At 55.1% G+C, this 24,301-nt stretch overlaps 1 protein-coding gene and 1 long non-coding RNA gene across 2 annotated transcripts in view; one reads left to right on the forward strand and one right to left on the reverse strand.

Annotated features, from left to right (window-relative positions):
* Window positions 1–24,301, forward strand: part of Lrp1 (LDL receptor related protein 1) — an 84,198-nt gene that overhangs the window by 14,894 nt on the left and 45,003 nt on the right. Inside the window, exons 5-19 of the mRNA XM_076554084.1 lie at window positions 2,033–2,161; window positions 2,252–2,515; window positions 12,259–12,421; window positions 12,505–12,727; window positions 13,719–13,908; window positions 14,238–14,381; window positions 15,397–15,633; window positions 16,788–16,968; window positions 17,514–17,736; window positions 18,828–19,029; window positions 19,243–19,368; window positions 22,101–22,241; window positions 22,362–22,487; window positions 22,897–23,013; window positions 23,366–23,446. Of these exons, the coding sequence (XP_076410199.1) occupies window positions 2,033–2,161; window positions 2,252–2,515; window positions 12,259–12,421; window positions 12,505–12,727; window positions 13,719–13,908; window positions 14,238–14,381; window positions 15,397–15,633; window positions 16,788–16,968; window positions 17,514–17,736; window positions 18,828–19,029; window positions 19,243–19,368; window positions 22,101–22,241; window positions 22,362–22,487; window positions 22,897–23,013; window positions 23,366–23,446 (2,547 nt within the window). The remainder of the gene's footprint in view (window positions 1–2,032; window positions 2,162–2,251; window positions 2,516–12,258; window positions 12,422–12,504; window positions 12,728–13,718; window positions 13,909–14,237; window positions 14,382–15,396; window positions 15,634–16,787; window positions 16,969–17,513; window positions 17,737–18,827; window positions 19,030–19,242; window positions 19,369–22,100; window positions 22,242–22,361; window positions 22,488–22,896; window positions 23,014–23,365; window positions 23,447–24,301) is intronic.
* On the reverse strand, window positions 7,574–10,491 carry LOC121823811 (uncharacterized). Its single transcript, XR_006065462.2, has 3 exons — window positions 10,282–10,491; window positions 10,062–10,170; window positions 7,574–8,072 (listed from the first exon to the last, which is right to left on the reverse strand). It is a non-coding gene; the product is annotated as an uncharacterized LOC121823811 (long non-coding RNA).

Here is a 24,301-nt window from a genome sequence, read left to right on the forward strand (position 1 = left end):
AGGCAGGTGGATCTCTGTGAGTTCAAGGCCAGCCTGGTCTACAGAGTGAATTCCAGGACAGCCAGGATTACACAGAGAAACCTGTCTGTGAGAGAGAGAGAGAGAGAGAGAGAGAGAGAGAGAGAGAGAGAAGAGGAGGAGGAGGAGGAGGAGGAGGAGGAGGAGGAGGAGGAGAGGAGAAGAGGAGAAGAGAAGAGAAGAGAAAAGAAGAAAAGAAAAAATTAAAAGCATTACAGATAAAACAGAGCTCCTTAATAAATTCTCTTCCAGTCTGCCCCGTTCGGTCTGGAGGTGAATCCAGCAGCATGCTGTACCCCTCCACCAGCCCTCGGTTGCAATCACCAAAACGCTAATTGTAGATCTTGCTTGTGTGTGTGTTCTTTTTCCATACGTAATGCCACACTGTAGGTATCGCTTACGTGCTTTTCACTCCTCAGTACATTCTAGGGATTTTCCCTCACCCTCCCCCAAGTCCCACCCGCCACGGTAGTCTGTGGAGATCTACCTCATTCACTAAAAACCACTGTGACGTGCTGCTACGACCACAGTTTACTTGGCCATTTCCCTGTTGATGAGTAAGATGTCCCCAAGTTTTCCTCTGTCACAAACAATGCAAACCTTTCTGTTTTAAGTTTGCCTGCCTCGAGTCTGCACAAATACCACCTTCTCCATGTGGCTGTTCTTAACCACTCTGCGTACGTCAGACCCTCACGACTAGGCCTTCTCCTTCTTTTCCCCTTTTTTTTTTGTTTTGTTTTTTGTTTTTCCAGACAGGATTTCTCTGTGTAGCTTTGCGCCTTTCCTGAAACTCGCTCTGTAGACCAGGCTGGCCTCGAACTCACAGAGATCCGCCTGCCTCTGCTTCCCGAGTGCTGGGATTAAAGGCGTGCGCCACCACCTCCTGGCCCTTTTTTTTAAAATGTGTATCAGTGTTTTACCTACATGTATGTATGTGCACCACATGCATGCCTGGTGCCCACGGAGGACAGAGAAGGGTGTTGGATCCCCTGGAACTAATAACATTATGGATGGTTGTGAGCCACCATGTGGGCACTGGGAACTGAACCCGGGTCCTCTGCAAGAGCGGCAAGTGCTCCTAACTGCTGAGCCATCTCTCCAGCCCCTCTGTCCTTTTTTTTTTTAAAAAGTTTTATTTTTACATGTATGAGTGAGTGTTTTGCCTACATGTGTGTTGGTGTACCACGTGCATGCTTGGTGCCCCAAGAAGTCAGAAGAAGGCGTAGGAACCCCTGAAATTGACATTACTGATGGTTGTGAGTCACCATGAGGGTGCCGGGAACAGAACCCGGGTCCTCTGGAAGAGCTGTAAGTGTTCTTAACCACTGAGCCACCTCCACAGCTCCTTGCCTTTTTGTTTGTTTGTTTGTTTTTTTGGGGGGGAGGGGTTTGGTTTTTTGAGACAGCGTTTCTCTGTGTAGCTTTGGAGCCTGTCCTGGAACTCTGTAGCCTAGGCTGGCCTCGAACTCACAGAGATCCGCCTGCCTCTGCCTCCCGAGTGCTGGGACTAAAGGCGTGCGCCACCACCGCCCCGCCCTTGCCCTTTATTTTGAGAGCAGTGCTAAGGATCAAACCCAGGGCCTCCTTGCACAAGTCAGGTAGGCGCCCTGCTGCTGACGCACACCACAGCCCCGTGTGCTCTGTTTCCAACAGCACTGGTCATTTTCCACTCTACCACCCCCTCGAACCCAAGCTTCACCGTTTATTTCCTTTATTATAACATCCGCCTTCCGCTGATGACCAGAGTGTCGGTTTCATGAAGACAGTAATGTAGTCCTGTTTTCAAATTCGCCATCGCGTCTTCCGAGCCTGCCTCATCGGTTTTCCGAGAAACGTTTCCTGAGTGACCGTGGGGCATGATGGAGCAGAGGGAATCCCAAAACTGTCTTTTCTGGGCCGTAGGTTTGCACATTCGGATCTGTCGCCGATTCCACCAAACCGTCCCCCGGCTGGTGGTGTCGCCGGGCACCCTTGCTGCGCTGGATAACAGCTCTCCTGTCCTCTCTCCTCGCAGATTTTGACGAATGCTCCGTGTATGGCACCTGCAGCCAGCTTTGTACCAACACGGACGGCGCCTTCACATGTGGCTGTGTCGAGGGCTACCTGCTCCAGCCGGACAACCGCTCATGCAAAGCCAAGAACGGTGGGTAGGGCAGCCCCCCTGGCCACGGAGCGGAATAGTGGCCTCGGCAGCCGGAAGTCCCCCCCTGACCTCTGTCTGTCCCATCTTCAGAGCCGGTAGATCGGCCGCCGGTGCTACTGATCGCCAACTCCCAGAACATCCTAGCCACATACCTGAGCGGAGCCCAGGTGTCCACCATCACACCCACGAGCACCCGACAGACCACGGCCATGGACTTCAGCTACGCCAACGAGACCGTGTGCTGGGTGCACGTCGGGGACAGTGCCGCCCAGACACAGCTCAAGTGTGCCCGGATGCCTGGCCTGAAGGGCTTCGTGGACGAGCATACCATCAACATCTCCCTCAGTCTGCACCGTGAGTCGCCCGTTCAGAGGGGAGGGGAGCTGGGCGAGACGGGGACCCTACCTGGAAAAATTAGACGGAAGGAGCCCCGCTCGGGGAAGGAGCCCCGGGAAGCTGCCTCCAGCAGAGGCCGGAGACTGGGGCCTTGAGGCCTCTTTGTAGCAGGAGCAGAGCGATGATGGGTCTTCTCCTGCTACACTCTGAGCTGTCTCTAGATGGCATTTTGCATTTCTGGTCCAGGGCTAAGGGAGGTCTCGGTGGAGAAGGGAAGGCTGAGAGGGCCATGAATGGTCACTCTCCCGAGACCAGGGACTGTCCCGTCCTTGAAAGGGGAGTGCGGATTAGACTCTGAGGGGCTTTCCCATAGAGCAGGAGCCAGGACTAGGGGAAGAAGCTAAGGATTTGGAGAAGGGTCAGGGGATGGGGGTGTTAGGTAGCAGAGGGCAGAGGAGCCTGAGCCTGAGCCTGGTTTGGTCTTCCGTGGAGTACTTTTACCCTCAGGAGTATGGCCAGAAAGGACTTCCCACCGCTGGGTAGGTGCCAAGTCCCTGAGCCTGTTTCCGGTCCTTGGCAGTCAATGAGGCTGAGGGAGGAGCCATGAGTTGCTTGAGCACTGAGGATATGCTGGCCATTCCCATTCAGGCTCACTGCCTACGCAGCTCGCAGTCCGTACAGCGAAGAAGGGTGTCAGGGGACGGGCTCACGCCTAGCTGGGTGCAGATCCACGGCAGTGTTGTTACACAAACAAACAAAAACTACTTCCACAGAGTCCGCAGCTGGCAGACTCACATTCCCCGAAATGTGAGCCACCGAGGGCTGAGGGGAAGGATCTGGCCTGTGGTTGATCTGCCCCCGGCCCTCAGATGGAACTGGAACTCTGACCCTGAGGAAACCAGGATTCCCTACCTCAACTTGGCCTCCCTAAGCTGCATAATGGATTGGTGCTAGTCTGTCCAGGTCTGATAAATTGAAGTGAAAGCCTTGTGGTAACTAAAGTACATAGCTGGAGGGTTGCGAACTTCAGATCCTCTTAGTTTGTCCCGTGTCCCCCACCCCCCCCACCCCCAGCTGGTGCCGATGCTGAACCCAGGGGCCTCACTAGCGAAGGCTAAACGTGTGTTCTGTGGCTGAGTATATAGTCCTAGCTCCTGTAGCAGATCTATAAGATCCTTGCTTCTGGGCCTGTGAGGCTTCCCGTAGAAAGCAAAGGTCCCAGGAAGTTATGAAGGATTCGGTCTGAGTGCGAGGGTCCTTTTGGGGATGGTGGAGAACAGAGGAGCCCTTCCTGTCCAAGGTCCACTGTGGTTGGATATGTGTCCTTCTGGAGTGCTGGGCTGAGAGCTGCCTGGCACCCGAGGGGTGGGCAGCTCACGGAGCCCTGTGTGGTGAGACTGGAGACAACTTCCCAGTGTGGGTTTCCGGTTCACCGTCCCACTCAACAGGCCCTGCTTGGGCAAAGAGACATGGCAGCCTTTTCTCCAGCCTGGCCACAGGGCCAGAGAGGGGTATGCTGGGTAGGGTGGCTATGATGTACCCTCTGGGAACCCTCTCAACTTCTGCTCTGGCTTGGTCCATTCTCCCGACTTCCTCCCCACAGAAGCAGGAAGTAACCTTGGGTAGATACCCCTCCCTTGGCAAACAGATTTGCCTCGTCTCCCCGGGGCTGCCGCACTTTACTGGGCCCCTGGGGCAGAGTCCAGGAACCTGGAAGAGACCAAGGTTCTTGGGGGAAATCCTCTAGGGGAGAGGAGCAGGCTCCTCCGTGTGCCTCAGCTTCTCTTCCTCCCTACCTCGTCCCCACCCCCCACCCCTGACGCCAGGATGTCTGGCTGTCACCATGAGGATGGTTGTTTGCTCTCATCCCACAAACTAATTATGGGCCCGGAGTTGAGGATGTCAGAAGTGTCTCTGTAACACCCTCCCCCCACCCCTACGACATCCCCTTCCCCAGGAGGAGGCCTGCCCTGGGGTCAGGGAACTCCAGGGGCCCAGGGACACACCTGCTTGCTGGGGTCTGCGGTCCTATAATTAGCTCCCTGGAGGGTGAAGGAAAAGTCCTTGTGCCTTCTCAGTCCTCCAGCAGCTCTCCCTACAGTCCTCCCATCCTTCCCTGTGACAGGGACCTCTATGAGATCCCTGGGGACATGTCTAAGCAGGGTAGGGGGAGGGGAGTGAGGAGGCAGGGGTGTATGTCTTAGGATTGAGAGGTGGGGAGCCAGTGAGGACAGCCTGCTGGTGTGGGGAGATGGGGGAAGCCTGCCTCAGAGAGACCTCTGCAAACAGAAATAGAATATAGAGAAGGAAGGAAGCCAGTGAGAGAGCCTGTTCACATGCGTCCCAAAGCGTGGGGACCGGTCTGCTCTGCATCCTGAGTGCCTTCTAAGGGCCCTCATTACTTCTCCCCTCAGATGGGGCACACTGCTAAACCCATCTCCCCTAGCCCCATGGTCACACTGGCTGGGCTCGGCTCCTCCCTTAGCCACAGCCCAGACCCACCTAGTGAACCGGGAGATCCGAAGTTCCCATGCCATGCTTGGTGAGGCCAGAAAAGAAGGGAAGGGAGCCGGGAGTGTGGCTCATGGCTGGCCCTGCGTCCCATCCCCAGTACCAAAGGGAAGCAAGACTAGTGGGTTTCAAGTTGAGGACAGAGAAATCACTGGAGCCCACATCCCAATACAGCAAGATCCTTATTCAAAAACCAATAAGGGAGTTTTAAGAGCTCCCACCCCTAGAGAAACGGTGTGCATTTCAGCATGCACCAGCTTTTTAAAAAATGATGTTAAAGGTTTCTTTCTTTCTTTCTTTCTTTTTTTTACATTTTATTCGTGTGTGTGTGTGTGTGTGTGTGTGTGTGTGTGTGTGTGTGCGCGCGCGCGCACGTGGGAGCCGTGGGAGCCATGTGGGAGTCAGATGGCATGTGAGAACCCTTCACTGTGTGGGTCCTGAGGGTCTAATTCAGGTCATCCAGCTCTTTGCTTCACCACTGACCTGTCTCACCAGCCTTGTGAACAGGTTTTGTTTTGTTTTTTTATTTTCACTTTTTCTCGGAGCTGAGGACCGAACCCAGGGCCAGCAAGTGCTCTACCACTGAGCTGAACCCCCAACCCCTTGTTCTGTGTTTTTAAGACAGGATCTTGTGTAGCCCAGGTTGACTTCCAACTTGTTACACAGCTAAGACTGGTCCTAAACTTCTGGTCCCTCCTGCCTCCAGCCCTAGTCATAAAGTTCAGCTTTACAGCTATGTTCTTATCTGATGTTACCATTAGAAAATTCCTATACCGTGGTTTGATTATTAATTTTTTGGTGCGTGTATGTGTGTGCACTTGTATGTATGTGTCTGCCCATGCGTGTAAAGGCTGGAAGTCAGTTAGATGTCTCCACCTTATTTTTTAATTATTTTAATACATGTATGAGTGTTTTGCCTGCATGCATGTCTATGCATGCCTAGTGCCCAAAGAGGCCAGAAAAATGGTATCAGATCCCTTGGAACTTGATTTCCAGACAGTTGCGAACCACCATCTGGGTGCTAGGTTCTGAACCCAGGACCTCTGGAAGGGCAACAGGTCCCTTTAACCACTGGGCCATCTCTCCAGCCCCACTCACTGCCTTATGGTAAGGTCTCAGTGAAGCTGGGGTTGCAGATCCAGCTCGGCTGGCTGACCAGCCCAGGGACGCTCCGGTTTCTACTTCTCTGGCGCCGGGATCACAGTGTGCACTGACCACTTTATTAAATGTGGTTAGAGACAAAATCCTGCTGTGTAGCCCTGGCTGGCCTGAGATTTGATAGATGGACCAGGCTGGACTCACAGAGATCTATCAGCCTCTGCCTCCTGAGTGCTGGGATTAAAGACATATGCCACCATCACCCAGCAACAACCATCTTTTTTTTTTTTTTTTTTTTTTTTGATTTTCAAGACAGGGTTTCTCTGTGTAGCTTTGGAGCCTGTCCTGGATCTCACTCTGTAGCCCAGGCTGGCCTCAAACTCACAGAGATCCGCCCAGCTCTGCTTCTGCTGGGACTAAAGGTGTGTGCCGCTGCTGCTGCCGCCACCACCACCACCACCACCACCACCACCACTGCCGCTGCCCAGTTTAACAACCAGCTTTTTTTTCTTTTTTCTTTTCTTTTCTTTCTTTCTTTCTTTTTTTTTTTTTTTAAGATTTATTTATTATGTACACAGTGCTCTGTCTGCACATATCCCTGCAGGCCAGAAGAGGGCGCCAGATCTCGTTACAGATGGTTGTGGGCCACCCTGTGGGTGCTGGGAATTGAACCCAGGACCTCTGGAAGAGCAGCCAGTGCTCTCAACCTCTGAGCCACCTCTCCGGCCCAGTAACCAGGTTTTTAAAGTGAATGCTGGGAATAGAACTCAGGTCCTCATGCACAGGCAGTAAGCCCTCCATTGACTGAACCATCTCTCCATCCCTGATTAATTAACTTTTGAGATGGGTGGGGTGGGGTGGGTGGGTGTTTCACAACAGGAAATGGAGTAGTGATTTTTCCAGAGGGGAAGGCAAATAAACAAACAGCACCCCACCCCTTCTCGGTCCCATATGTGTTTACAGAGTACTTCAGAAGCTGAGCATCATGGCCCACAGCCGCGGTCTGACACTTGGGAGGCAGAGGGAGGAGGATTATTAGTGCCTTCCAGGCCAGCGTGAGCTACAGAGTGAGACCCTCTCTAAAAAAATAAACTGTACCAAACGGCACATTTCCAGAGTGGACACGTGAAAGCATTCCTTCCTTTGGCCTTCTGACTCCCACAGGGTGTTGTGATACCGGGCAGGTCTAGCCAGCCGCCCTGTCCTCTGCCACCGCCATTCCGGCACGCTGGCTGCTTCTTCCCTTTCCCTGGTTCCTAGTCACTAACAGCCCTTTCTTGCTCCTCCTCTCCTGGCCAGCACCAGCCCCGGGTCTCTGGGCCTACATCCAGTCTTGCCCCCCCCTCCCCCGCCCGCCCCCCTCCCCCGCCCCGTCTCCTTGAATTTGGCTCCCAAGCAGGCCTACCCCCCAGCTCTGTCCTCCCTGCTTGTAAGCCAAAGGAAGTAACTTAAGCAAGACAGACATTTCAGAGCCCAGTGAGAATTTCTCAATCACGCAGAGACCCTAAGTCAGGCAGGGCAGAATCCAGGCATTTCGTCCACGGGCTCCTGGCTGGATGTCCAAGCAGGGGTGGTCGGAAGGGTGCCCCGGGATAAGTTCCGGGTAAGCTCTGGACTTGCTGGTGGAGCAGGCCAGAGCTGAAGCCAGGGTTTGGTAGCAAACAGGAACGCCGAGGCCATGTTCTTTAATCAGACCTGCCAGCCCCGCCTCACTGGCCTGATCCCTGAGTGGGATTTCGAACTGTGCTCTGCCAATGTCCTGGGGTATTCCGAGGCCAGAAGGGGAAGGGGAAGGATGTTCTGGCTCCAGGAGGGCAGAGGAAGGACTCTGTATTCAGTAAATATTTGTTAAGCCAATCGATACCTGTGTTTCTGACACCGGGGAGGAAATGTAAAGACAGGGCCTGCCCTCCCTTCATCTGCAGTCCGGTGGGAGTCACGATGGAGTTCCTGGGGTCACTGAAGCCTGTGACAGGGACAGACACTTGTAGTAGGGTTAAATTCCTTCCAGCACAGAGAGCTCCTCTGTGTAGGGGGGAGCTTCTTCCTATACAGAAGTTCCTCCGTGTAGCGAGAGCTGCTTCCAGTCAGGGTAGGTCCCCTCTGTGGGGAAGGTCTCTCCTCAGAGCGGACGTGGAATAAGAACAGTGGTTGTCGCACACATGCCCGCCCCCCCCATCCTGCTACCCACCTTTAGTCAGGAGGCCGTAGGCTGGTGGAGGTGGTGGAAAGGTTGGGTTAGGGAAGAGGGTGGCTTGGTTGGAGTAGTGTGTGTGTGTGTGTGTGTGTGTGTGTGTGTGTGTGTGTGTGTGTGTGTGTAGTGTCATGTGCTTCATGCCCTGAATGTACCATCCCATTTTACTGATGAGAAAACAAGTGCCCATAGTTCCAGTTGGGAGGTGTTCGGAGCCCAGCAGAACCCAGGGCAGAGCAGAGCGGAAGTAAGGTGGAACAAGTTAGAAGAAGGACCAGAACCCGAGTAATAGGGGTCTCTCATCATCACGGGACTTGGTGCATGTTCTGTAATCCTCGGGTGTATGGGTGTGCCTGGAGTTTTTCTTAAGATTTAAGGCCCTCCTTCCTGCACCCAGATCTCCTTATTTTACAGAAATCATGTAACTGAAGCTAGGGTCGTCTTGGGGTCTGCTGGGGGTCATGGTTCTGGGAAAGGGGCCACAACTTAAGAAATACCTCTTGAGCAATGTGGATGATGGAGAAGTTGAGAGAAACTGGAGTTGGATGTGCTGAGCCCTGGGCGCTGGGGCTGCAGAGGCGCTCAGCACTTTTAGACACCCAGCCAGGTCTATTCTAGGGCCTGGAACTGAAAGTCCTTTTCGATGACGCAATCGGGCTGTGGTCTTCCTTTCTTGACTCATTCACCCTCCTCAAGTCCTAGCTCCCTCCCCTAGACCACCCCCAAACTCCCCCCTCAGCACCAGATACCTCCTCCTTCATCGGAGCCCGAGGTCAGAGCCCTGGAGGGCGGGAGGTCGCGCTTGGGCAGGTCAGCCCGGTGAAGGCAAAAGACAACTTCTACCCTTCAGGGGTTTTTGTTGTTGTTGCTCCTATATTATTGTTTTGGTTTGGTTTAGTTAGGTTGAGTGGCTGTGGGTTTTTTTTGGGGGGGGGTTGTTTTTTGGCTATTTTAGATTTATTTGTTCATTTTTTTTTTAAGATTTATTTATTATGTACACAGTGTTCTGCCTGCATATATGCTTGCAGGTCAGAAGAGGGCACCAGATCTCATTACGGATGGTTGTGAGCCACCATGTGGGTGCTGGGAATTGAACTCAGGACCTCTGGAAGAGCAGCCAGTGCTCTTAACCTCCGAGCCATCTCTCCAGCCCCTATTTGTTCATTTTTTTAATTTATATATCTGTATAAATGAATTTATGTGCATCATGTGTGTGCAGATGCCCTGGAGCTGGAGGTATAGGCGGTTGTGAACCACCTCATGTAGGTGTTGGGACCCACACCCAGGTTCCCTGGAAGAGTGGCAAGTGTTTTTATTTAAGCATCCAGCCATCTCTTCAGCCCCTGGTTGGTTTTTTGAGACAGTCTCATGTCACCCCTGGGCTTGGAACTCACTATGTAGCCAAGGCTAGCCTTAAACTCCTGACCCTCCTTCCTCCCCCTCCCCCTCCCCCTCCTCTTAAGTGCTGGGATTACATACAAATGCATGTCACCATGCCATCTAGGTTTACGGAGCAGGAATATTCGGCTCCTGTAGACCCAAGCCCAGGGCTCCACCTGAACCCCAAGCTGTAGGACCAAGGCTAGTACCCCAGAGACTGCTCATGGACAGTGAGGAATATGACCTCCTCTCTGCGCAGCTTTGGAGTCGTGGCCTGTGGCTGATGGGGATGGGGAGAGGCAGAGGAATCTGAACTTTAGGAGAGAGGAAAAAAGTGTGGTGGTGGTGGGTGGGGGTTGTATAACAAAGGAGTTTGCTTACGACTAATAATCTCCAGCTGCAAAAATACCAAGAGGAGGCCAGGCTGGCCGGGGACGTCATTTCTTGCCAACTCCTCACCGGCCTGCTGCTGAACGGGACCCTGCTTGGCCTTTGGGGAGGTGAGGGAAACCCAGCCAAGGGTAAATATATGAGCGCAGGCATGGCTACCCTTCTTTCCCAGAAGTGGGAGGGCATGCAAGCCAGGAGAGGGGCTCCTCACCCAGGCAGGTCACCCCATCTCGAGGCCTGGACGGACTGTGGACCTGCAGCTGGGAGCAGGGCATCACATCTCTGCAGGGTTCTTCTCTTCCCTTCTTGCCAAGGGTGGATGGGGGGGGGAGCGGGTCCAGTGTGTTGCCAGTCCTAGGGCTGGGCAGTGACTCAGGAAGCCTGAGGAAGTTGGAGGGGAGGCCATCTGTGCCAGCTGGTGCTGGGAAAACAAGATTTGACTGATGAATTTTGCATACATGCCAGCGGCCCCCCAGACCCCCGCAGTGCCCACCGAGGAAAGGGCACACAGCCCTGTGGATTCTCAGTCGTCCGGCTGGCTGCGTGGGGCCGCAGAAAGGTCCCCGCTCTGGGATTTGAGTTTCCTTTGGAGGTGGCCCAGCGGTTGCATTTTAATCTGGTTTCTCTGTGGTAACCGTGCGTGGGGCAGCCTGGTCGCCTGTAACTCTTACACTGAGCTTTCTTCCTCTCTGGCCTTGTCCTCCTCAGTGCTCCTTGGCCCTGCTCCCCAAGATGGGGTAGTCTTGGGAGCCCAGAGGGCAGCGTACCTAGGTTTGGGAATGTGTTGGCATTTGCCGGGATAATAACCTCATTCCTGTGACCTCTTTCTTTCTCCACGCGTCTCAGGGTGGGGTTACCAGAGGGGGGCCTGAGGAGGAAACCGTTTATGAGTGCCTCTACTGACTGCTTTCTCTTCCCCCTCCCTCCGGCCTCAGTCCTGTGACTGTGAGTCAGTGACCAGACAGCCAACTTCCCTGGATACCACGTTCCCTTTACCCCCTCCCACTATTAAGAAACAGCCCCTGGATCCCTCGGGGAGGGGCGGGGGGGGGAGGGGAGGACTTGAGCGGAAGCCCATGGTTATATACCTGTAGCTGCGAGGCAGGGGATTGTGGATAGTGTGGGATAAGCTTCAACCCAAGGCAGGTTGCCAAAAGGTGTCTTGACCTGTCGTCATCGAAATCGGGGCAGATAAAAAAACAAATCTCTGCCTTAGGAACTTCCCAGTTCTGAGGGTGTCTGAACGGGGTCCGTGGGGGGCATGGAAGCCAGGGTTGTGTTGGGAAGGAAGCCAGCAATTGTCCTCGTCCCATCTCCAGCCCTCCACGGCTCACAGTGACCATGGCAGCCGCTGCTCACCGTTCGGAAGCTCCTCTCTAGGTTTATCTCCAGGGTCCTTCCTTCACCTTCCCCCCAGGACTCTGCCCCGCATTTCCTGTTCTTCTGTGCTCCCCCGGGATATGAGGGGATTCAGCAATAAGAACCTTGCAGAAATGGGGGTGTGAGGGGAAGTTTGACTCCTGTTACTGAGTCCCAACCTTGTGCCCCCAACCTTGTGCCCTGCTGTAAGGACTTAATATTTTGGAAGTATTTTTCTCCAAGCTGAGATCATTTATGAACATTCTGCTTTCCAGTTTTGTTTTTTTTAAAGCTTACGAAACATGTCCAGCTTCCAGCCAGTACTTCTTGTTAGTATGAAATGATTAGACTTACCGTGTAAAGTGAATATAAGTCTGGCCCAAACCAAAGATAGGTGCTATTTCAGTTAGTTACAGTGCTCTTATCTCAAGTAAAAGCAAATTAAAAAGAAAATATTGGGGTGAGCGGCCAGGCCTCTCCTCCCGTCTTTTGGCACTCCAGGACAGCTCTTTCCTGTTGAAGGCTGGATTAGAATTGGAATAGCCTGTCAGTCAGCCAGTGTTTACCTAATCCCCCTGCTTATGGCAACCCTCAGCCCAGGGTGGGGTTGGGGGTTGAGTATATTCAGAGACTTGTATTCGGAGATGAGACCAGATACTTGGGAACACCAGGCGTATCAGGACTGTGACTGCCGGTGACACCCACAGGCACTCAGGGGAAGGTGACTGCGGCTGTCTGGGGGAGGAGTAGGCCCCAGAGACGAGCTCACAGGAGGGCCGGGTACCTGTGGGAGGGCCTGGCCCACAGAGCTCTCTCATTCATTCTCCAGACGTGGAACAGATGGCTATCGACTGGCTGACAGGAAACTTCTACTTTGTGGATGACATTGACGATAGGATCTTTGTCTGCAACCGAAATGGGGACACCTGTGTCACCCTGCTGGACCTGGAGCTCTACAATCCCAAAGGCATTGCCCTGGACCCTGCCATGGGGTGAGAGTGAAAGCCAGGGTTCTGATTCTGGAGAGGGGGGTCCCGGTGCCCGCACCCCCTGTTTAACACTTGTGCGCCCACAGGAAGGTATTCTTCACCGACTATGGGCAGATCCCAAAGGTGGAGCGTTGCGACATGGATGGGCAGAACCGCACCAAGCTGGTCGATAGCAAGATTGTGTTCCCGCACGGCATCACCCTGGACCTGGTCAGCCGCCTGGTCTACTGGGCGGATGCCTACCTCGACTATATCGAAGTGGTAGACTATGAGGGCAAGGGCCGCCAGACCATCATCCAAGGCATCCTGGTGAGGGAGCGTTGTTGGGGGAAACGATTAGCCAGGGTCTTCTGGTGAGGGGGGGAGTCAGGGGAATTGACCTCTAGGGCTCCTGGTAAGTGTGGACAGTCAACACGTGTCTTCTGGCGGGAGCGGAGCCACCAGGAATGTGTCAGAGGATTGGGGGGATTATAGTCTCCATTCTGATGGGAACAGTCACTTAAAGGCCACCTTTTACTTCCTTTTCCTTACTTGAGACTTAAAATAGCCCCTGGGGGATGAGCAGGCAGTTGACAAAAGCGAGGCGCAAGGATGTTTGGTAATTTGCCAGAGGTCACACAGCTGGGCAGCCAGCACTTGATCCCGGCCAGGAGGTCTTGCCGCCCGGTGGTGGAACATCCACCCTGGAGTCACTTGCCCGAGCAGCCGACCCTGGCTTTGCCCGGAACTCTTCTGGTTTTAACCTTGAAAGCCTCACAGACCAGCAAACCCCTGATCTTGGGTGAATTGAAGCAGCTGGCCGCTGGAGGCTTCCTTGGGACACGAGTGTGTACTCGGTCCCCCCAAAAAGCTGCGTCGAGCGGCACTGTACACAGTTCTCTGTGGGCAGGGTTTAGGGCCCGATTCTGACTCGGCTGAAGACCGTCAGAGCATCTACCAGGAGCTTGATTCTGTGAGGGACGTTTTTCCTGCCCTCAGTGGGAGGAATGGTTCACCGATCGGCACACCAGATGTTGGATAGCAGCGTCACCATAGAGGCAGACCATGGGGTGGGGTGGGGATAACGTCTCTTAGAAAGCTCCAGAAGTTCTTTAGAGAGGTACTTTGTGAAGGATGAGTAGAAGCTTGACAAACAAATTTTCCAGAATAGAGGAATCAAGAGTTTAGCACTGAGTTAAATACAACGGGAAGGTGAACTTGGGAGAGCAGATGCCGGAGTTTGGGTGGAAGCCACAGCCTGCCTGTTGGGCATAGCAAACATCCCCTTCGTCTCGTTGACCACCCATGCCTGCCGCCCCAGATCGAGCACCTGTATGGCTTGACTGTGTTCGAGAACTACCTGTACGCCACCAACTCGGACAATGCCAACACCCAGCAGAAGACCAGTGTGATCCGCGTGAACCGCTTCAACAGCACTGAGTACCAGGTGGTCACCCGGGTGGACAAGGGTGGCGCCCTGCATATCTACCACCAGAGACGTCAGCCCCGAGGTACGCGGGTTCAGGGACCCCTCCCAAGTGGGCTTCACCCCGACGGGACTCCAAGCTCAGGGCCACAGTTCTTCATTGTCTTCATAGCGAGAGTGCTTCTGGGCCCCCGACCCCAAGCTCCCAAGCCTGGCTTCTGTTCCCACGGATACCCCTACCCCTCCACACCCCCCAGTTCCCTTGTGCCTGAGGCTGAGTTATAGCAGGGCAGTGGAATCTTAGTCCTGTGGCTTCCAAATTCTAAAATGGGACCAGAGCGAAGGCCCGCTCGGATGGCCTGAGCAGAGTCTCGGGGTGCTGACAGCTCTCCACTCTGCGCCCCCCCACCCCAGTGCGGAGTCATGCCTGTGAGAATGACCAGTATGGGAAGCCAGGCGGCTGCTCCGACATCTGTCTGCTGGCCAACAGCCACAAGGCGAGGACCTGCAGGTGCCGGTCCGGCTTCAGCCTGGGAAGTGACGGGAAGTCCTGCAAGAGTGAGTAACCGGGAGGGTTGGGCAGGCGGGCCTCAGATGTGCCCCCACAGCCCGCGGCCTCTGTGGAGATGCAGAGAAGCCAAGGGCAGAGATGTAAGGAACCCACATCCAAGAGCAGCGCGGTCTCTACCGCCCCTTCCTTCATTCCACCGATATCCAGCAAACACACACTGGGTGTTTGACGCTGTTCTGGCAGTGAAGGGTGTGCGAGGGCCTCTCTGGGGATGTGGTATCGAAGCCAAGCTCTCTCTGTGGATGAAGTGAGGTAGCCAGCCACATGGCTCACGAGAGAGAAGAGCGTTTCTGGAGGAGCGCAGGGCAAAGGCCCTGAGGCCGCGGCAGGGTGCGGGGTGCCGAGCAGACCTGGGGGGGCCGAAGGGTGTGAGTGAAGCGATGAGAAGCCCATGGTCGCCGTGGACAGAAAGGGGTGATTGGGTTCACACTGTGTAAGCTTACTCGGTGCTGGGCAGAGGCTGGGCAGCAGGGAAGAAGCCAGGCGGCTATTTCCGAGGCCTGGGTCAGAGTGATGTGGTTTAGGCTAGGATGGCCGCGGAGGAAGTGGAAAGTGACCAGATTCCAACCTATTTTGAAAGTGTTCCTCTTAGGTCCCGAATTTCACTACCGAGGGGTGGAAGTTAAAGGGACCAGCTTCCCTTCTCCGACTTCCCCTCTCACATGTCAAACCCCCCGGGCACGGGAGCCTTGGGACTAGAGTTGAACATGTTATCCCGTGTTCTTTCTGACTGACTCAGAGCTCCGTCTGCTCCATCTCTCCTGACTCAGCCCAGCCAACGCACTGCGGCTGCTCAGACCCAGACTCCCAAGTGGGGTGGTGACCCGTGCGTGCGTGCGTGCATGTGTGCGTGTGCGTGTGTGTGCGTGTGCGTGTGTGTGCATGCGTGTGTGCATGTGTGCGTGTGTGTGTGTGTGTGTGTGCGCACGTGTGCGTGCATGCGTGTGTGCGTGTGTGTGCGTGTGCGTGTGTGTAATTCTGTGCCTGTTATGCTTGCCCTAGAGCCTGAACATGAGCTGTTCCTCGTGTATGGCAAAGGCCGGCCAGGCATCATCCGAGGCATGGACATGGGGGCCAAGGTCCCGGATGAGCACATGATCCCCATTGAGAACCTTATGAATCCGCGGGCTCTGGACTTCCACGCGGAGACTGGCTTCATCTACTTTGCCGACACCACCAGCTACCTCATTGGCCGCCAGAAAATTGATGGCACCGAGCGGGAGACCATCCTGAAGGATGGTAAGGGCCTTAGGGGTGGGAGGTGGGTGGGTGGCACTCCTGAGGCCCGTGGCGCCCGGAACAAGAAGACATCAGAGGCGCAGACATCTCCCTCACAGCATGAAGAGTCCTCTGCCGACTGGCTGGCTGGGCTGGTTGGCATGGAGATGAGGGGAGAGACAGGTTGACCTCTGTGTGACCTCTTTCTTGGCTGAGCCAAAAAGAATCAGGAGGATGGATGGGTTAGGCAGTGTGGGCTGCCTTGGCCAGCCCTTGGGAAAACTTAGGGTCTCTCTGCCACTGGCTCTCTGCCACGGCCCTGGGGCCGTCTGCCGCCTGCAGCCAGGAGAGGCCTGAGGCCCTGAGTCGGAGCTGGGCCCTGGCAGATCAGATGGGGCACAGCCCCAAGTGTACACACACAGTGTGTGCAGCTGCAGCTCACGGCCGCGGGGACCTGCACCTTTGTGTGGCCTGAGAAAACCGTGCCCTGTTAATTCCATCCAGTCTCTCCCTCTGACCTACTTTGGCAGGGGCCACTGTGGAGTATCATCAGAGCCATCCCCATGGAGGCTTCTGGGCTGCGTGTGTTTTGCCTCAGCTCTGTGCTTCGGGGCCCTGGGATCTGGTTCCCTAATCAGTCAATCTGGCTGAGGCCGGTCCCTACCCTGCGCCTTGCACCCCACCCCTCCATGCAACTCAGAGAACTTCAGCAGTCAGCAATCATAAGACTGTGTGGAAATCAGAAGTAACTCCTAGTCAGGAAAAGGTTGGGGTTCCCTTTGCCAGGGGAGCTGCTATTTAGGGGATACTTGAGATGAAGCCTTTGGCTAAGGGAAAAGTTACTTCCTAATTTATTCATTTTGTGAGCTCAGGGCTTTTCGGCCTAGGACCTGGCGTCACACTTGTTCAAGTGGCCCGTCCGTATTGCCTCGGCTGTCCACCTAAGCACAGGTCCAGACGGGCCCTCATTTGAGGGCCCACATCCACTGCAGAGTCCCCTGGCTGCCCCGTGATGTTCTCAGAGAATGGCTCAACACAGATGTGACAACCTAGAGGGTCTCTCCCCAATCGGCTGCCCACCATTGGGGGCACCGGGGGCTTCCTGGTCTCTCCCTGCCTCCTGCGTGCTCTGAGGATCACCAACCATCGCCCTCTCCACCCCACCCCCACCCCAGGCATTCACAACGTGGAGGGCGTAGCTGTGGACTGGATGGGAGACAATCTGTATTGGACCGATGACGGCCCCAAGAAGACCATTAGCGTGGCCAGGCTGGAGAAGGCTGCCCAGACTAGGAAGACTCTGATCGAGGGCAAGATGACGCACCCCAGGGCCATTGTGGTAGATCCACTCAATGGGTAAGTCTGCCCTGCCAGGCCTTGGGTTGGGGGAGCGTGCTCATCTCAGAACTGGGGGAGGGAACCAGCAAAGCAGGGGGCCTGTCCATCATAAACCATGACACATACCCGGACGTCTGCTTCTGGCTCTCTAGTACAGAGCTCCCTTCCGGTTCCCTCCGGCCCTGGGCCGCGCCAGCCTTTGGACCTGCCCGGTGCCTTTTTGGCCCACATCTCCCCATACATAGCCGGTAGCTCTCTCCCCATTGTGTGCTGTGTAGAACGCCAGATAACACAGCCAACTGAGTTCTTCTTGTCAGCATCGAGTCTCGGAGAAGCCGTCCCTCACCCTGTCTTCGCCCCTCCTTGCTGCCCGGCTGGCTCCTCTCCACCCCCATCCCTGCTTTTCACTTTCCTTCTGATTTTATCACTTTCCTCACACAACCTTCCTGAGCTACCTGTTTCTGGCGGGATGTGCGCTCCCGAGGGGTGGGGAGCCTCAGTCTCTGCCAGAGGCTGCTGAGGACAAGGGCGACCGTGTGGTGCTGACCAGCCACTGCCCACAGGTGGATGTACTGGACAGACTGGGAGGAGGACCCCAAGGACAGCCGGCGAGGGCGGCTGGAGAGGGCCTGGATGGACGGCTCACACCGCGATATCTTTGTCACCTCCAAGACAGTGCTTTGGCCCAATGGGCTAAGCCTGGATATCCCAGCTGGGCGCCTCTACTGGGTCGACGCCTTCTATGACCGCATCGAGACCGTCCTGCTCAATGGCACAGACCGCAAGGTGGGCAGGCGTGTGTGCATTGCTGAGCCCTGTGTCTATGCGGGAGACTCCCCGAGAACGCGGACGTCTGTGTGTCCAGGCCTGCGTGCGTGCGTGCCTCTTAGCTGTTTACCCATGGCTCTGTAGATGTGCAGACCCGTGTGTCTGTGTATCGTGTGTGTCGTCTTGCTTGTCTGAGCCGGGCTCTCTGCATCTGACTGCTCACGGTCACAGCTGTGTGTGCACCTCTGTTCTTGCACATCTGTGCACAACACACTTGGTGTAGTCCTGCACCGAAGGGTGAGGTGCCTAGGGACAGCAGTGTGTGCATGTCTGTTCTTTTGCGGGGTTTTGTGCTGTAAGGAGTTGTGTTGGTGTTTAGGTCTGTGGACCAAACTCTGGTATGTCAGGTCCTTCACAGTGCAGCTACTGGCCACCTCTGTGGTCTCGTGTCTCCGCCTGCTCTCCACGTCCCAACACTCTTGGAACAAGCAACACTAGACAGACAGTTTGTGATTCCTGGCACACTCTGTAAGACCTCTACTACTGAGCCTTTGCTTCCCGGGAATCTACCCAGCTCCTCCTGGTCCCTCTTCCCCCAGATCACCCACATACGCTCTCCAGGAGGCGATGGGTACTCAAGGGCAAATTTGTTCTTAGTACCCATCACAGAGTGGCCCTTAATAGATCCCAATAAAGGTTTGCCAGGTGGTGGTGGTGGCGCATGCCTTTAATCCCAGCACTCGGGAGGCAGAGGCAGGCAGATCTCTGTGAGTTCAAGGCCAGCCTGGGCTACAGAGTGAGTTCCAGGCCAGCCAGGGCTACACAGAGAAACCCTGTCTCAAAAAACAAACGAACAAACAAAAAAAAATAGATCCCAATAAATGTTTATTGGATGGAAAAATGAATGGCTGAATACTGGCGCGTTTGTGTGTGTGTGTGTGTGTGTTTGGGAGCCATCCATAAAGGAGTATGAATGGCCTGATGAGAAGACAGTATGGACAGTCTTTCTGGGTCACCTGAAGGAGTCCGCATTACCGGGGCCCCTAAGCACCCCTCAGACACCTCTATTTACCCCCACCTCCTCAGAAACACCCCCCCCCTCTTCCTAGATTGTGTACGAAGGTCCCGAACTGAATCATGCCTTCGGCCTGTGTCACCATGGCAACTACCTCTTTTGGACCGAGTACCGGAGTGGCAGTGTCTACCGCTTGGAACGGGGTGCGGCAGGCACGCCCCCCACCGTGACCCTTCTCCGCAGTGAGCGACCTCCCATCTTCGAGATCCGAATGTATGATGCCCAGCAGCAGCAAGGTACTCCTTGGTGCTGGCAGGGCACCCTGGGTGGGTGGGATGGGCCCTGGGCTCCGATCTCTGAGGCTTCTGAGAAGTCCTCCCCGACTCTGTTCCTCATTCACTTCTTGTCCCATGTCTGTGTTCTCTTTCAACATGATCTTCCCCTGCTGACCCCCTCTTCCATCCTTCCCTAACTCTGTTCCCTCACCCCTGTGTTCCCCTCTCCTGCAGTGGGCACCAACAAGTGCCGGGTGAATAACGGAGGCTGCAGCAGCCTGTGCCTGGCCACCCCGGGGAGCCGCCAGTGTGCCTGTGCTGAGGACCAGGTGCTGGATGCGGACGGTGTCACCTGCTTGGGTATGAGGGGCCTGGCGGGGGGGGGGGGCGGGGGGGGGTCTGCTCCAGCAGGGGATTGCCACGTAGAAGGCCAGGGAGTGCTCAGGTCTCAGTCTGAAAGAGTGGCCGTGTGGGGGGCTGACAGGAAGCAAGGGAAGGCTTTGGGGCGGCCCGAAGGCAGGCTGGGGGTGGGGATGGAAAGAGCTCGAAGATCAGGGCTAATGAATGAGGAATGAGACAGCCGTGTGAGGAGGAAACTCTTCTGAACGCCTTTTAACTTTAATTACTGTTATCAGAGTAAAATAGCAGTCGTTCAAAATACTGTAGGCTGGGTATGGTGGTTATTCCTTTCATCCCAGCACTCGGGAGGCAGAGGCATGCGGACCTCTGTGAGTTCGAGGCCGGCCTGGTCTATGGAGTGAGTTCCAGGGCTACATAGTGAGACCCTGTCTTAAAAAAAAAAAAAAAAAGCAAAAAGGAAACCAGCAAAATACTGTAAATTAGCCAGGTAAGGTATACATACCTATAATCCCACCTCTGGAGAGCTGAGGCAGGAGGATTGCAAGATCCAGGCCAGCGTGGAGACCCTATCTCAAAAACAAATTTAAAAGAGGGAATTAGGAAAACAGTGACCACCACTATATTGTTGTAAGTCACACAGGTTGGTAGTTCTGTTTTATACATAGTCACCCTGTCCGCCTCTGCACACATCTGCCTCTTTCAACTCCTATCAGTCTCAGCGTTCTCTCTGTTACCTTTATTAAAAGAGCCATGGGTCAATCTGATGCCACATATGTACCAGATAATCATACTCCACCACCGGGCTATAGCCTCGACTCCTCACGTTGGAATAAAATTCAGTCCCAGAGTTCATGAAGAACCTTGTTTTTCTCCGTACAAGTAGGGTCTAGGGATGTCGATCATGAGGTAAGGCCGTAGGTCCAATTCTTAGTATCACACACACAATTGAGATTAAAAAAAAAAAGTGGCTGCTCATTGTAAAAATGAGTAAACGTACAGTATAGAAAAATATAAAGAAGAATGCACAGATCACCCCGTCCTAGATGTCATTTTAGGGGGCGTCCTCCCAAACATTTCTCTGCACATTCTCTTCCATGTAGCAGGAGTCCTGCTTCTGTCCCTTGCAGTGTGTCATGGATATACATAAGCAGCATTTTTAATGGCCACACTGTACCTTCTGCTAAATGTCCTGTCATTTACGCAACCATTTCTCCACTGTTGAGAGAGCAGTCTCTACAGTATGAGGTTGTTTTCAGTTTTGTTTGTTTGTTCTCAGTTTATAATCACAGCCAACATTCACTGAGCATAGACTACGTGTTTTGAGCATTTCCCATGGAGTAACTTACGTACTCCCTGAAACATCGCTTTGGGGATGGCATTTTTATTATTCCCATTTACAAATGAAGAAACTGAGGCCTGATTAGCACGGACAATCAGTCCTGAAAGCCTGACCCCCAGACCCCATTTCTTAAAAACCGTCTGCATTTCTCACCTACCTACCCTTTCCCATAGTTGGAATCATTTTCTTATCACGGAGCCAGGAGTGAAAAGGGGGTCGGTAGCCGGGCGGTGGTGGCGCACGCCTTTAATCCCAGCACTTGGGAGGCAGAGCCAGGCGGATCTCTGTGAGTTCGAGACCAGCCTGATCTACAGAGAGTTCCAAGCCAGTCAGGACTATGTAGTGAGATCTTCTCTCAAAAACAAAATGAAATGAAAAGAAAGGAAAAAGGAAAAGGGGTCAGCAGAGGTTGAGCACATTGGCGGAGACCGCGGAACTGAGAGGGACCAGGGTATCAGAATTGTCTTTGGACATGGTCATCATTAAGAATGGAGGCAGGGCCGGGCGGTGGTGGTGCACGCCTTTAATCCCAGCACTCAGGAGGCAGAGGCAGGCAGAGCTCTGTGAGTTCGAGGCCAGCCTGGTCTACAGAGCGAGATCCAGGACAGGCTCCAAAGGTACACAGAGAAACCCTGTCTCGAAAAACAAAAAACAAACAAAAATGGAGGCAGGAATGGTTGGAGAGAAAGTGACCTGCCAGGGAGTGGGACAGATCAGCACTGACTTCTGGGAAGGCAGGGGAAGAAGCACCGTATGGAGCAAAGAGTGCACACACCAACTTCCAGGCCCAGTGGTCCATGGAGTAGAGGAGAGAGAACTGGCCACCCATGGGACCCTGGAGAAGTTTTAGAAATGTGGAGAGAAAGGAGTGCAGAGCTCAGGGCAGCGGACCCCGCAGTCTGGGCTCCAGGTCACCAGCGGCACAGGCAAAGGCCTGCTTAGACGACGCTGAGGCGGATGTGATGGCGAGGTATCCCCGTTGGGGACGGATCGGCGGAGCACGCAGAGGTCTGGGGCTTGTCTTCACTCCTGCGGTGGAGCTGATGGATTTGTGAACGAGAAAATCCAGGATGGGACCTTGGGGGCGCCCCTGAGATGAGTCCTGCGGGCGTTTCAGGAAGTCAGCAGTGGACCACACAAACCTCTGACGTGTAGTAATGGGCTCTTCTGGAAGCTGTTCCGCTCTCAGACTTCAGGGAGATACAGAAATTGCCGTGTGCCTGAGAAAGAGTTACCGCTTCTAACCCAATGATTTGCTCGTGGAGAATGATGTACTAGGGGGAAAAAAGATGACTCTGTGTATTACCGAAAACAATAAATCAAAAGAGACGTACAGGCGTCTCCGCACCGTGGCCCGGGTCTAACCTCCCCTCCCCTCCTGTGGTGCCCACAGCGAATCCATCCTACGTGCCTCCACCCCAGTGCCAGCCGGGCGAGTTTGCCTGCGCCAACAGCCGCTGCATCCAGGAGCGCTGGAAGTGTGACGGGGACAATGACTGCTTGGACAACAGCGACGAGGCCCCCGCGCTGTGCCGTGAGTCACCCCCCTCCCACCCCGGGTGGCCAGGCAGAGCGCCTGTGCCCGAGGAGGACCGAGACCTGGAGACCCGACCCGACCCCCTCACTGACCCCCTGATCTGTCCGCCCTCCCCAGACCAACACACCTGCCCCTCGGACCGATTCAAGTGTGAGAACAACCGGTGTATCCCCAACCGCTGGCTCTGCGACGGAGATAACGACTGTGGGAACAGCGAGGATGAGTCCAATGCCACCTGCTCAGGTATGGAAGGGATCGGGGCACCGCAGACGGGGAGCCAGGCCTGGGGAAGCCAGGGAAGCCTAGGGAGGGAAAGAAAAGAGCCTGTATGCTCAGAGCAGAGGGGAGGGACCCTGGGCAGGCGGTGGGGTCTGCCGTTCCCTGCCAGGATGGACAGACCAACGGAGCTGGGTTTACGGGGAAGCGGGTACAACTCTAGATGGAGATGAGGTGAAATGGGGGTGGAGCCTTTTCCCAAAGATCCCAGAGACCCCTTGGGAGATGGAGTCAGGCACGGGTGTGGTTGAGGACACCAGAAAAGAACACCTCAAACGGAACGGGCATGGGAGCAGAAGGTGATGGGGGAGGGAAGGACAGGAAGAGGGGACTGGATGATGAATACTTACACCTGCCCCCCCCCGCCCCCCCCCAGCTCGCACCTGCCCACCCAACCAGTTCTCCTGCGCTAGCGGCCGCTGCATCCCCATCTCTTGGACCTGTGACCTGGACGATGACTGTGGGGACCGTTCCGATGAGTCAGCCTCCTGTGGTAAGAGGGACAGCAGGGAAGCCGGGCTGGCCCGGGGAGGGGTGGCTCATGGGTGGGGGGGCGGGGCGGGCTGGAGAAGCTTGTGTACGTTATCTCTGTGGCCTCGGTGAGTTTTGTCTACAGCAGGGATCTAATAATAGCACCTCCATCGCAGCGCTGATTTGGGGGGGCGAGGGGGGGCGCTCAGTGCTGGCGTTGGTGCCTAGCAGGGGTGAATGAGCAGTGTCCTGGTGAACCTCTCACCCCTCATGTAAGGGAGGGCCCCCCTTCACCGCCTGCTCAGCGTGAGACTTTGAGGGCCCGACTCTGTGTGACTTTGAGGGCCCGACTCAATTGTTCCTTCTCCCCACAGCCTATCCCACCTGCTTCCCCCTGACTCAGTTTACCTGCAACAATGGCAGATGTATCAACATCAACTGGCGGTGTGACAATGGTAAGAGTTGACCTCCTCCTCCTCCTCCTCCTCCTCCTCCTCCTCCTCCTCCTCCTCCTCCTCCTCCTCCTCCTCCTCCTCCTCCCTGCAGCTCCTAGGAAAGCCAGGAGCCACCGCCAGGCCCCAGATGGAGAAGGGCGAGATCTTAGACTCAAGCTGGGGTTTTCTGCAGGACACTGAACCCCTGAGGGACTGGCTAAGAGAAAAGAGGGGGAGCCAGAAATTCCACAGGGGCACCAAGGTGGGCGGAGGGAAGGTTCTCTCTACCTTGCGTCCTTCCTGCCTCGCCTGGGCAGAGCTGCCCAGCCCTCTGGCAGGACTCAAGGGGCTGAGGATTGCTGAGTAGGATTAGAGGAGGAAACCAGGAGCCCAGTGCCCGTCCCCTTCTCCCTACATCCCTGTCTCCCGGGGTCCTTACCGCATGCCCCAGGCTCTGGGCTTCAGGCTTGGAAGCACACACCTGGAGGTCAGCCGCGGACCAGGTGATGTCAGCCCTGAGTCACAGAGGCTGTGCGTAGTCATACGTGCAAGTGATTGTTGTGTGTGCTGTCCCGGGCGCTGTCCTGTCTGGTGTGGTGTGGCGTGGCGTGGCGTGGTGTGGTCTGGTGTGACGTGGCGTGGCGTGGCGTGGCGTGGCGTGGCGTGGTGTGCTGTGGTGATGGGCCGTCCTGGGGGCTCCAGCCCTGGCTCAGGAGTGAGGACGGGTTGGGTCAGTGCCGCGATACCCTCCTCCCTTGCTGTGTGTCAAGTGCCAATGGTCGTCCCGGCGGTTTCTGTGTTTCAGAGAAGGATTGTGGGGACGGCTCTGACGAAAAGACCTGTCCTGAGCCTGCCGGTCAGTGCATAGAAGCACAT

Source organism: Peromyscus maniculatus, chromosome 18 (assembly GCF_049852395.1).
Source record: "Peromyscus maniculatus bairdii isolate BWxNUB_F1_BW_parent chromosome 18, HU_Pman_BW_mat_3.1, whole genome shotgun sequence".
Classification (NCBI taxonomy): domain Eukaryota; kingdom Metazoa; phylum Chordata; class Mammalia; order Rodentia; family Cricetidae; genus Peromyscus; species Peromyscus maniculatus.